Source organism: Teleopsis dalmanni, chromosome 1, assembly GCF_002237135.1.
Source record: "Teleopsis dalmanni isolate 2A chromosome 1, ASM223713v2, whole genome shotgun sequence".
NCBI lineage: Eukaryota > Metazoa > Arthropoda > Insecta > Diptera > Diopsidae > Teleopsis > Teleopsis dalmanni.
In genome coordinates this window covers 219161033-219174568 of record NC_051846.1, presented here as the reverse complement: position 1 = coordinate 219174568, position 13536 = coordinate 219161033, and the positions used below count along the sequence as shown (strand labels likewise).

The window sequence follows — 13536 nt, the reverse complement described above, 5'->3', positions numbered from 1 at the left end:
TTATTCATGAACAAGTTAAGGGCAAACCAACATTCACAAATAACATAAGTAAACAGAGGATGCCAACATTGAAGAACACCACAGAGACCGAAGTGGCAGCGTCATACAACATCCAAAAGGAAAAAACTGTTTTACTAGCAACAGCAAAGGTAATTATAAGGACTAAAAAACAAGTTAATCCGATACGAGCGCTTCTTGATCAAGGATCACAATCTTGTATAATAACAGAACAATTAGCAAGATCAATCAGAGCACCATTGACCAATTATCAAACTCATGTAAAAGGTATCAATGGACAAACAACAAGCGTTATAGCCAAATGCTTATTAGAAATTCAATCTATACATGATGAAAATAAGAGCTGTCATATCGAAGCAATAGTGTTACCAAAAATCACATCAAAAATGCCAAATGCAGAATTCACGCCAGGAAAATGGTCGCATATTGATGGATTGCAGTTAGCAAATCCTTGGTATGCTGAACCAAAGGAAATACAATTGTTAATCGGGTCGGACGTGTTACCAGAAGTGTTTAAAGAAGGATTAATTAAAGGGCCAGACAACTCTCCAATGGCTCAAAACACATTATTTGGATGGATATTATCAGGACCTTTAGATGTAGAGCGTACAATTACAAACAAAATAATGTTATGCTCCATGGCTTGCGAAAACAGCGACGAGTATTTAAAACGGTTTTGGGAATTAGAGGAAATTCCAAATGCAGACTTAAGAACAGTAGAAGAAAGGGGTTGTGAGCGACATTATGATTCAACTTGCACCCGCGATAAAACAGGACGATACATCGTTAGGTTACCACTGAAAAATGATCGAGAAACGTTAGGTGAATCCAGAAAGATGGCATTAAAACGGTTCTTTTCATTGGAAGAACGATTTAAGAAGAATCCAGCACTAAAGCAAGAGTATGTGAACTTTATGCAAGAGTATATCAAGCTTGGTCACATGAAGGAAGTTAATGAGAAACCAAAGACAAAGGTATATTATTTGCCGCATCATGCAGTTATTAAAGAAGACAGCACGACAACAAAACTTCGAGTGGTGTTTGATGCGTCCGCAAAAACGACATCAGGACAATCACTGAACAGTATTATGATGACAGGTCCTACATTACAAAAGGATTTATTCATTCTATTATTGCAGTTGAGAATGTTTAAAATAGTTTTTACGGCTGACATTGAAAAAATGTATCGGCAAATACTGATTCATCATGATGATAGAGATCTTCAACGAATTTTATGGAGAAACGATCAGAAAAAACCAATAAAAGAATACAAATTGAACACGATTACATATGGTACTGCATCAGCACCATATCTTGCCATCAAGACGTTGTTTAAGCTAGCAGAAGACGAGAGAATTAATTATCCTTTGGCAAGTGAAACCTTAAACGAAAAATTTTATGTAGACGATTGTTTGGGAGGCGCTAATACGATTAAAGAGTGTAAACAAGTACAAGAAGAATTAATCCAATTATTGCGAAAGGGAGGTTTTAACTTAAGAAAATGGGCATCAAACGAACCGGAAATGTTGACGAATATCCAGATAAAAGACATTGAACCAGGGTTAGAGATGCAATTTAACAACGACCAAGCGATTAAAATTTTAGGAATAAAATGGTGTCCTAAATTGGATCAATTTGAATTTAAAATAAATACCACGTCATTCAGCTCAAAATGCACAAAAAGAGCAATTCTAAGTGATGCTATAACTATTCGATCCATTTGGTTGGTTGTCACCTGTAACCATTAAAGCAAAAATTATGATACAAAAATTGTGGATGCTAGGAATTAGTTGGGATACAGAGATCCCACCCAATCTACAGGCACAATGGGAAGAATTTAAATTGAGATTACCTGCAGTTCAGAAAATAACCATGAAAAGATGGACACAACGTTATAATTTATGGTTATTTCACAATCAGCGATATAGAAGAATATGAAATCATTAGATTCAACACGATTCCAGAAAGAATTAATGATAATATATATCAAGAAATCGAATTGTTAACATCCACATTTGGCATCAATTATAGCAGTAAAAAATATTTTGACGTTACTATCAGCCAAATGGAGACTGCAACCAAGCTGAATAATGGTATTAGGTTTCTTCATCCAACAATATTTTACAACATTGACGAGAGTTTCAATTGTGTAATTAAGCAATTGTATAATAAATTAACATTCGATAACTGTCCGTCAAAAAGATTTCAAGTTATACAACCAGTTTGGAAAAAACTTTGGACGCCCAATGCTTGGATATTCATTACACAAAATTTAACGACAATTCATGTAATTTGTCATATTGAACGTGAAGAAGTAGTTCTGAATTATACGGGAATCATTCATATCTCTCCAGATTGTGTAATACATTCTAAGACTATTCCACTGGAAGGAAGAATGATGAAAGAATTTCAATCAATCACACACCACATTAAACCAATCAGCATGCAAAACATTTCAATACCTGACAGTAGAATGCATAAAATTACAAATGAAACCGTTATCCCATTGGTGCAAGATTTATCAACTATGCTTTTGTACTCCGCAAGGGATGCTCAAGACAACATGGACCAAGTCAACGAAATATCTTGGAAAACAATAATGACTCATCAATATTGGAAGAAATGGGTCATCGGGGCTACAGCTATAATAATAATCATATTCGTTGGAGTATTATATTACATGTGTTACATTAAACCGAGAATACCATCAACATCAGCCAATAATCATACATCACCGTCCACTTACGATGTCGCTTGGTCTTGCACATAAACAACAACCTGCTGAGGCTAACAAATCTAGACCAACTCATAATACCAACGCAGAGCCGGCATAATGTTGACGAATCAACAAAAAATTAAGAACTAGGTCATTAGTTAATCGCTCACACCTGTTGCTTAATTTCTTGGTTGACGAATCAACAAAAAATTATGAATTAGGTCATAAGTTAAGCGCTCGCATAGATTGCTTAGTAAGCAATTTGTACGAATTAAATAATAAATTAATTTAATTTGTACATCTTGCAATTATTGTTACGTTTTAATTTGTATAAAAGACGAAACAATTTTAAATCAATGTCTCACCAATCATATATTATTTCCCCCCACCAGTGCAAAAACCCAACATGCATGACTCCGTCCACTCTAATTGAAAATCTTTTAAAAGAAAAATGCAGTATACGAAGAGAATGGCAACGAACTAGATCTCCAACCGCAAACAAATGTTTAATCAAGTAGCTAAGCTCTTCAGATACTTCAGATAAAGAACTGGACGAAAATATACAGAAATTCACGGAATACCCCTCCCCTTCTGGAAAAGATAAACTATCATTATGGATAGTCACTAAGCAGTTAAAAGACCCAAAAGAAACTGAACCACCCCTAGGCTGAGAAATGGAAAATAGTCAAAGAGTAAGGAAGAAACAGCTCCAGCTTTTGCTGAACACCTGCAATCGGTTTTTACACCAAACTCACCTATGGTTCATTTAGAAATTAATGGCAGCATTAGGAATGCGGAAAGTGTTCCGAATCCAAAAAAATGATGTCAAGAAAATTATTGACCAGCTTCAACTATCATGATCTTATAACCAATGAAATGGTGTCCCATCTTCCGGATATTGCTATAAGAATGTTTTCTTTTCTATGCAATGCGATGTTTAGAGTCGAATATTTTCCTTTCGCTTGGAAAACGTCTCAAATCACAATGATCCCAAAACCTGGCAGGGATGTGACTTCTTACAGATCAAGTAGTTTACTGTCAACCTTTTTTAAGCTATTTGAAAAATTATTGTTAACAAAGCTTCTCCCATTGAAGGAAATGACATTATTTCTATTCACCAATTTGGTGAAAATACTGCTCAGCTCTATTTCTCTAGCTCTAGTTTAATGTGAATGCTGAAGTCCAGCAGGGCCAGTCTTATACTTGGACCAGTCTTATACTTTATATTTACATCGGATTTGTCGACTAGTCAAAAACTTACAATATCTACAGTTGCAGATGATACTGCTCTTCTCAGCGATCATAAAAATTCGTCCACCGCTTTCGAGAAACTACAGACTCATCTCAAGGACATCCAAAACTAGCTAACCAACTGGCGCATTCACCTAAATGCGAAATATATGTGTAAAAAGTACACATATAACCTTTACACTTAGAAAAGATACTTGTCCACCCGTTACTCTCAATAATGTTAGCATCCCAAAGCGTTACCTATCTTGGTATTTATTTACATAGACGATTGGCATGGAGACAACATATAGCCGCTAAAACCTCCATTTTTACCTTTCTCCTTGAAAAACTCAATATATGTGCCGCTTCTTCTGATACAGCTGTAGTTTGTGACCCTTGGTCAATTAGTGCCATTAACAAAATCATCTCACCTTGAAGACTTTTTATTCGTTATTCATTCGTATTCGTTATTAATGTTGATATATAATATTATTATTTTGTTATGAATTAATGTGCAAAAGAGTATTGTGCCATTTACCACAAATTTGACATTAGCATGTTTTTGTAATTTGCGACAAGTTTTAGCATCCCATGTATTTTTTACCCATGTATTTTTTTCCTTAGCTCGCAGCTTCAGAAACTCTCATCGCCAGTTGCCTGTTTTTATTACCATTCGTTGTTATGGTTGTTGCTGTTGCTTTTTGAAAAGGTCTTGCATTATTAATTTGTTTCTTAGATTTAATTGCTTCCGCTACTTGGTATTGCTGCTCCAGAAACTGTCCTTTTTTTGATTTTCCTTCGTCTATTTTATTTTTTGTTCATGTAGCCGTAATCCTTCCTTTTCTAATTTCCTGATTATAATCTTTGGTATTATTGGATCTACTTCATTCGTTTTTATACCCATTGACTTCAGCCCCTGGATACATTCTATTTATGTGCCAACCAATTTTTTCAAACTTGACGCTGAATCAACGACGCTCAACTACATACAAATGGTTGATCGAGCGACTTATCGACCAATATTGTAAATAACATCCTTTCATTTTACAAATGTTTTGAGTCAATACATTTTTTCAACATTCGAAATTTTTCCGTCTTCATGGATGAGCCTTTTGTACAGATGATGAAAAGATGACCATTCCTCAATGTCACCGTTGCAATTCTTATGCAGTGAAGTTTAACGTTGTTCCACTCATATAATTTTCCATTGGCTAATTCCTCAAATGCCCTATCGTATTTGCATTCAATCTCATTATAATCATTCATAATGTCCACTTCGTTATACTTCGTTATTCTTTTTTCAGATTCCGTTAAGTTGTTCCAATCGTGTAACAGTATCATAATGGGCAAAATTTTCTAACAACTGTCTTAATCTAGCGATGTTATTGTTGTATTGTTCTAGTAGGTTACTAATTTTATTTTTCTCAATTTGAGTTTCTGCTATTCTCGCACCTACATCTTTGCTCTCAATAGATTCAGCGTTTCTATCTTTGCTTTCAACCATTTCATTGAGCATTGTTGTCGTCTGAATCACTTTTTGATGCACTGTAGTGTAAAAGTCCTCTTCAAAATATTTTTCTTCCTTATTTTCCGTTAAGAATAATTTCTCATTGTTCTTTAAATTGATCCCATAATCCTTGCACTTTATCTATACGTTCTTTTATTATAAACGTACGCAATTCTCGTTTGCTCCTATTCTTTTTGATATTTTTTACTTCGTCATATACTCTTTACTTTTTTAGCAGAGCCAATGTCTTCGACGGATCCATTATTCTCGTTTTATTTTGTAGCACCTGTTATGCATTTATTTAAATATTTGTGGCACCGATGTTCAATCCCCGGTTCGCGCTTTTTTCACTATATTATATTATTTAAGTATATATTTTTGGTACCGCACTATATATTACTTTGTGGCTCCAAGGACCAAAATGTACCATTAACAATCAAGTACAGGGTTTGAATAATTTGAAATTATTGATTTTTTTCAGAACATTGCTCTCTATTTATACAAAATTACCTTAAAACTAACTTAATTAATTTTACTAACAAGGTTAAAATAATATGTTGTCTGATATCGCTAATTTTAGTGGACTGTATTATTCTTAATTATATTTCATTGTTGTTGCAAAAAAGATTCAAAATAGAACGAAAGTTCCGGCACTTGGGATTTTTCCATCTATTGTCTTAACAAATATATTTTATATATATATATATATATATATATAATAATTAGATACGGTGCCTATGTTACAATGTTTTCTGTTTTAGTTTAGGGTATTTTTTCCCGTATTTTTTCTAAGTTTATAATTCTGAGAATTTGAACGATAACAGATTTAAAGTAATAATAAACTATAATAATTAATAATACGTGTTCATGCTTGAACACTGGTTGTTTACACCGTTTGCATTCCAGTGACATATCCTAATGGAGTTGCTCAGTTTTTAATGAACACTTTGATTTTTTATAAGCTCTTGCATCATGGTTTGCATTACTACACATAAAAATATTATGACTTTGGATCACTGAGAGCATTTCTTCTGAATTACCTACTGCCGGTTTCGCCAATTGTTAAGATAAACATTTTCTCTTAATACATTTGTTAAATTTTGCTTTGAGATGTTATTGTTATTATTTGAGATATATGATTGCTTATATGTTCTTGGAAGTAATTTTTGGGTTGCACAGTACTTAATTGATTTTTGGAAAGAGTTCTCTGCTTAACTGCAACAAATTCAGTACAACCCCTATAATTTGCACATACACTGGGCAAGATGCAATAGCTTCGAGAATGGCGAAATTTTTGACAGTTAGTGCATTGTATTGGATTTTTTCTTTTGAAAGGTTCTTCTACTGTTATTCTTCGATGTAAAAGATAACGAAGATTGTAAATTGGATGTACTTCTCCTTTAGCGAGTATTTTTACGTTTGGCTTAAGTTCTACTTTAGATATTGGTTGAGGTGTTTTGTTTTTATTTTTAATATTAAAGATGGATTCTGCTTCAAATTCGGCTTCTGCCAAGGCTGCTTTTATATCAGATTCCGGTAAAAAATGTTCTATACCTTTCATTACAACACTTAAACCTTTGTTACTTTTTAACTGATAGGTGCATAGCTTTTGTTATTGGCATCAGAGAAGTTTAAAATTTTTCTGTGGTTAAGCATTTTATTTTTAATTTCTTTATATTTTATCTTTATATTGGAATTATCAATAATACCTATGGAATTTTGACCAGTTTTTATATACAGCTGATTTGTGATACTGCTTAATGCTTCTCTTTTCTAGTTTTTCTTTCTAAGTAAAAGTTTTTCCGCCTGCCTAACATTTTCTACTTGTGAGATGCTTTTAGTTTTTTTGTTGCAGTAAAAGAAATATAATTTTTTGGTGCATTTATTTGGATTTGTTTAAATAACTTTTTCTTCCATAAGCACTGTATAAATACTATATGTACCTTGTAATCGTTCTTTTTCTGAATTGTCGCGCTTATCCAATCGGTAAATTTTTCTTATTTTCACGCTGGCAACACTATTATACACATACTGTCAAAGTTTAACATATATCGTACGATTAGTTTTTGTTTGGCGTCTATACAAAGAAGCTGAAAAATTTTCGTGTGGCGATTTTTAGCTGAATTTCATTCAAAAAAAGCGTCGTTGTGATGTGCTCAAAGAGATGATTTCCAACGCAGATAGTGACCCCACATTCATCGAACATCATAACTGGTAAAGAGGCGTCTATGAATTTGACAACAATAGACCGAATGGTGAAAATTGGATCAAGCGTTGGCATGCATGTATTGCCGCAGAAGGAGAGTACTTTGAAGGCGATAATAAGAAAATTATTAAAAATTAATATTGTGGGCGTTTTTTTAACTTCTCGTTCTTTTTTGATCATAAGGTATTATAGTAAGTCTAACAACTAATTTTGGACAAAAATTGAGTAAAAATTGATATGACATACAAATTAAAATGCAAATTTTATTGTTTTAAACTCTATACCGTCACCGAAAAGTAAGGTTTCCCGTAAAAAACATTAGAATGGCGTTGTACTTCATATATAATGTCAATGTCCAAGAAATTTGTATATTGAAATATGTATTTGCATGAAATTTTAATCATAAGAGTTAGGTTATGAATTAGAATTTAAAATTAGGTTTACATTTAAAACCATAAAATGGATAAACCTAAATATATAATTTTTTTGTAATATAGTTCAATTCTGAAATGGAACTCCAATGTTTTTCGAGTTCTAATGGGTTCATGCATCAAATTTGTTCTACAAGCAAATTTTAAATACTTTAAATTTTGATTAAATTAAAAATACATATAACATATTCAAAGTGCGAGCGCTGCATGTAATGTACGATTGTATATGACATAAATACTTGAAATTGATTTTATATGTGTGATTACATACAACATATCACTAATAGAATAGTTACAACACCAAGTGGTCATAATACTTCAGTTTCAAAATTGCAATATCTGAACTTTAAAATAAAATATAGCACGTACTCTCACCTGCACTTCCAGAGCATGGTATGCTACAATTAAACCTAGAAGAATAACAGTTGAAACTGTTATAAGAGTTTTTAACGCAGTAGAATAAAATGATGCCTATAAAAAAAGAAGAATAATAAAGTAAAAAATGTGTAGAGAAAAGTAAGTAGTTACTTACTTTTGTGTAAACTCCAGCACTACTTAATTCGTTTTCAATGACCATCACAACTATACCAAACATGCCCATTACTAGAGCGTAATCACTAATACGTTTGCGTTTTTCGAATAATGCTTTTCGTTTTCCTAAACGATAACCGACATTAGGTTTATGTTTCGCTGAGTTAGTTGATGGTTTTCGCGAAGTATTACCACCAGTCAAGGCACGTTCCTCCATATACCTAAAAAGTTTTAAAGTTCCAGTAGTTAATAAACGTAATTCTAGTAAATATATGCATTGAATTGATATTAGAAGTAATACTGAAAACTAAACACTAATATATGTATGTTTTTTTTTCACAAATAACCAACGTCTGATAGTGGCGATACAAAAGAATAGAAAGGATTGGGACTAAAGGAATTTCTTGAGTATGGCCTTCACCTACGTGGTAGGCACCTTGACTTGGTGTAGGGGCTTAGCTACAGGCAAGTTTGCTGACTATTGGTCTCCTGCTCACTGTCTATGCAATGGTCAGGAGACTTGTTGTCGGTCTGGCTTGTGGGTACAACAAAGAACTACCAGCAGTTGTGTTGTCCTGTAGTTTATGTGCATGTATGTGTGTCTTTGTCTCTTTATGTATGCATGTATGTTTTTCTGTCTTTTAGAATGATTGGAAGTGTGTAGGTCCACTAGGTGTCTGGGGACCAGGGTTTATGATGAACCAAGACCGTCCATACGTGGTGCAGAGCCACATATTATGGCGGATCTAGAGAGGAAAACTCGATAAAACCCGTAACCCTGGGTGTATAAACGACCGTGCCCAAGGATGAATGGCACTACGTAAGTGTGTCTTAGAACGGTGGACTCCGGATACCTGGCGACCTCCGGTTTCAATTCAGCCTTTCCGGAGTAAAGGGGGCTATGCTTCGGACGACCTCCCTTTCCCCTACACTCGTGGGAACATTTATGGACTCTTTTAAAAAAATTAACAAAAAAAAAACTAACAAGGAACTAGGTACCAGTTCCGAACACGATCTCCTGGCATCAAGTCAAGAAAACGAGCGAGTCGAAACCGCCATACTTACCAATGTAGGCAGTAGCAGCCAGACTGCGCCTACTTCGCATATAACAGAAAAATCGGCAGACAAGCGCGCCAGCCATAGTGCGCCTGCTGAAAAATCAAAAAAGTCTGAGGCAAAGATCAGACGTCAAAGGTACCAGAAGGCTATGTTAATTCTTGGCAAGATTGCTAAAAATGAAGCTGAAGGTAAAGAACAGACGTTTGACCGTACAGACAAAGTACGATACCAGAAGGTGGTCGATTAGTACAGGGAATACCAGGCCATCCTATCAAAACCCGCAAAGGCAATGAAGAGGGATCGGTTTCAGGACGAGACGGCCCATACTTCAAAAAGCAAGGTAGCGAGAACAATTTCTACTAGTAAACCGTCAACGACTGCGAAAAGGGCATATAACGAAGTAGCAAGGGATGAGCTACAGGTGGCGCTCATTGATGATATTACTGGCAATGGAAAAAAGATGCTGGAAAAATGGGGTGAGATTGAGCCCAAGCTGGCGGAAATGGTGATGGAACACCTTTTAACAAATCTAGACGTCCCCACACCAGGCTTTGATTCATCAGAAGTGGTTCGTGGTTGCAGGGTCTTCAAATGTGATGACCAGCTATCCAAAGTATTTCTTGGCAACCGCATTGCTAAGGTAAGTGATGCATGGGAAGGTTTAAGGATAAAGCTTGTCCCAGCCAACGATATCCCTAGAAGACCAAGGGCCCGCATTTGGCTGCCAATTATGAAGATGAAGCACGAGAAAGTACTCCAGCTGCTACAAAGGCAGAACCAAAACGTGCCAATAAATGACTGGGTAGTCATCAAGGACGAGGGCACACAAAAGAACAATATGACGCTTCTTCTGGCGATAAACGAGGAATCCGTGAAGCTACTGGAAGAAATGGACTGTAAGCTGAGGTTTGGCGTAGGGCACACGAAAACAAAAATATTCCGCCCAACAGGCAATGATGATGATGGCAACGAGTTAGAGGATGCTAACAAATTGCTTGATGGCATGAAGCTTCAGGAAGAAGCTGCAGAAACTTCATAAGCCTGCCCGAATGCTGAAAGTAGCACAAATCAACCTTCAGCATTCGAAAATCGCCTCGAACAATCTCGCCATCTTTCTCATCGAGGAGGATGTCGATGTCAGCATCGTGCAAGAGCCATGGGTCAGAGGTAAGGACGTCATGGGGCTAATGCTGAAAAATTATAACAATTTGTATATTAGGAACAATGGTAAGCCAAGATCATGTATATTAGTTAAAAAATGTATTAATCCTCTTTATGTCCACAGTATAGCGATAATGATCTAACAGTAGTAAGGATCGAAATGCCAGGTGGATAAAATTTTATTGTGGCTTCTGCCTACATGGCACATGACAGAGATGCTCCTCCGGAAGAGGTAGTCGCGCTAGTAAACAGAAGTACATCAAAAGATATTCCCACGTTAATTGGATGTGACGCCAATGCGCGGCATACGCTTTGGGGCAGTTCGGAAACCAATGACAGGGGTGAGTACCTGTTTGATTTTATTAACAATTCAAATCTTTTAATTTGTAATAGAGGTAAAACACCTACTTTCACCTTCCCCAGTTCACAAGGGTTTGATGGATGGGAAGAAGTGCTAGATATAACACTCCTATCCGAAAATCTAGATATTGTAGTTAGTAATTGGAAGGTATCTGACAAGAAATCCTTTTCAGATCATAGTTGGATTCTCTTCAACTTAAACATCAAACCAAATCATACCATCCCCTTTAGAAACCCGAAGAAGATAAAATGGGATATTTTTACAAGGGTAACTAAGGTGGAACTTAATAAAGTAAGACAAATCAAGATAGACTCTACTAGTAAGTTAGACGAGAGGATATATAATCTTGAGGCAGCTTTTAATATAGCTTACAAGAAATCTTGTCCAATAAGTAGAAGCAAAAAATCTTTTCCACCTTGGTGGAATTCAGAATTAAGTGATCTCAGGCAGAAAACACGAAAACAGTTTAACGAAAGCTATAAGGACAATAGTTGGCATGAATATAGGGACTGTCTTAAAACTTACAAGAAAGCTATCAGGGAGGCCAAAAGTAATGGCTGGAAGGAATTTTGTAAGTCAATTGAATCAACCTCATCCTCTGCTAGGCTCAGCAAGGTTCTATCCAAGGAAAGTGCAAATCCTTCTTATCTTAAGAAAGAGGACGGCACATGGACTGAAACCTCTGCTGAGACACTAAGACTACTATTAGATACTCATTTTCCAAACTGTGACGATGATGCTAGAGAAAACGGTTCAATCACCCTGGCAAGCACACCATCACAGATGGCTGAAACAATAGTCACAGCGGAAAAAATTAGGTATTCAATTAACAGTTTCTGTCTCTATAAATCGCCAGGTTTGGACGGTATTTTCCCTATTATGTTACAAAAACTACAAGACTTAGTGGTTTTATGGTTAGGGGAAATTTACAAAGCATGTCTTAAATACAGTTATGTACCACTTAGTTGGAGACAGGTTAAAGTAGTCTTTATACCCAAGGCAGGCAAAATCGGACATGAGTCCGCCAAAGATTACAGGCCGATTAGCCTAACTTCATTCTTACTAATAATAATGGAGAGGGTAATAGAGCTCCACCTAAGACAAAAGGTAGAACGTTTTCCAATCTCCAAATCCCAGCACGCTTACCTCAAGGGTAGATCTACGGAAACAGCTCTGCATGAGGTCATTCGTACTGTGGAAAAATCAATTCATTTTAAGCAATACTCGTTGGCAACCTTTTTAGATATTGAAGGGGCTTTTAACAATGTAAGCAATAAAGCTATAAATGACTCTCTTTCCAGAATAGGTTTAGAAGAAGAGTTTAAAAATTGGATAGTTACTATGCTTAAAACAAGGATTATTCAATCAAAGTTAGGCAGCATAACCCAAACGAAGCACGTCAGTAGGGGGACGCCACAAGGAGGGGTTATTTCACCATTACTGTGGCTGCTGGTCGTGGATAATATTCTTAATATTCTAAATAAGATAGGTGTGAAAGCAGTAGCGTACGCGGATGACGTGGTTATTCGAGTGTCAGGTATGTTCCCTAACATAATTAGCGACATTATGGAAAGGGCCTTGGCTAAGATAAATACCTGGGCCACAGGTTGTGGACTAGGTATTAACCCAGGAAAAACTGAAATGATGCTGTTTACTACTAAAATCAAAACACCAGCTTTCAGGTTACCTTCACTAAACGGGCAACAATTAAAACTATCGGAAAAAGCCAAATATCTAGGAATTCTGTTGGATAGTAAGTTAAACTAGAAACACAATGTCGATCTTCGTATCAAGAAGGCATGTGTAGCTTTCTATTCTTGCAAGAGGATGTTTGGCAAAAAATGGGGGATTCGTCCCGATATTACGCACTGGATGTACATGGCAATTGTACGCCCAATTCTCACGTATGGTGCTGTCGTGTGGTGGCTGGCTCTAAACAAGAGCTATAATATCGACAAACTTAACAGAATTCAGAGGACGGCATGTGTAGGCATCACAGAAGCTAAAAACTAAAAGTCGAATTCTAGGTACAGTTCCAAATTGTCTGTATAGGATGACATCGGATTATCTGAATCCGTGTATAAACTTCGAAAGGAATTTTCAGACAATATTCCCTTCAAGAAATGAGTGGAAAAGGAAAAATTTCGAAGCAAATTACGATATCTCAATATATACAGATGGCTGGAAAATTAGCGGTGGGGCAGGAGCAGGAATCTTCGCACCATCTAAAAATATAAATAACTCTCTTAGGCTACCTAATGAGGCTACGGTTTTTCAGGCTGAAATCCTAGCAATAAGAGAAGCCTGTCTGCAAAT

At 35.8% G+C, this 13536-nt stretch overlaps 2 protein-coding genes across 2 annotated transcripts; both read left to right on the top strand.

Moving 5' to 3' along the window:
• Positions 1-59: 59 nt before the first annotated feature.
• On the top strand, positions 60-1766 carry LOC119667363. The gene has a single exon (XM_038076653.1). It carries the CDS (start codon positions 60-62, stop codon positions 1764-1766), a length of 1707 nt encoding a protein of 568 aa, XP_037932581.1.
• Positions 1767-9987: 8221 nt separating this feature from the next.
• LOC119667362 lies at positions 9988-10737 on the top strand. Its single transcript, XM_038076651.1, has one exon. It carries the CDS (start codon positions 9988-9990, stop codon positions 10735-10737), a length of 750 nt encoding a protein of 249 aa, XP_037932579.1.
• Positions 10738-13536: the final 2799 nt, after the last annotated feature.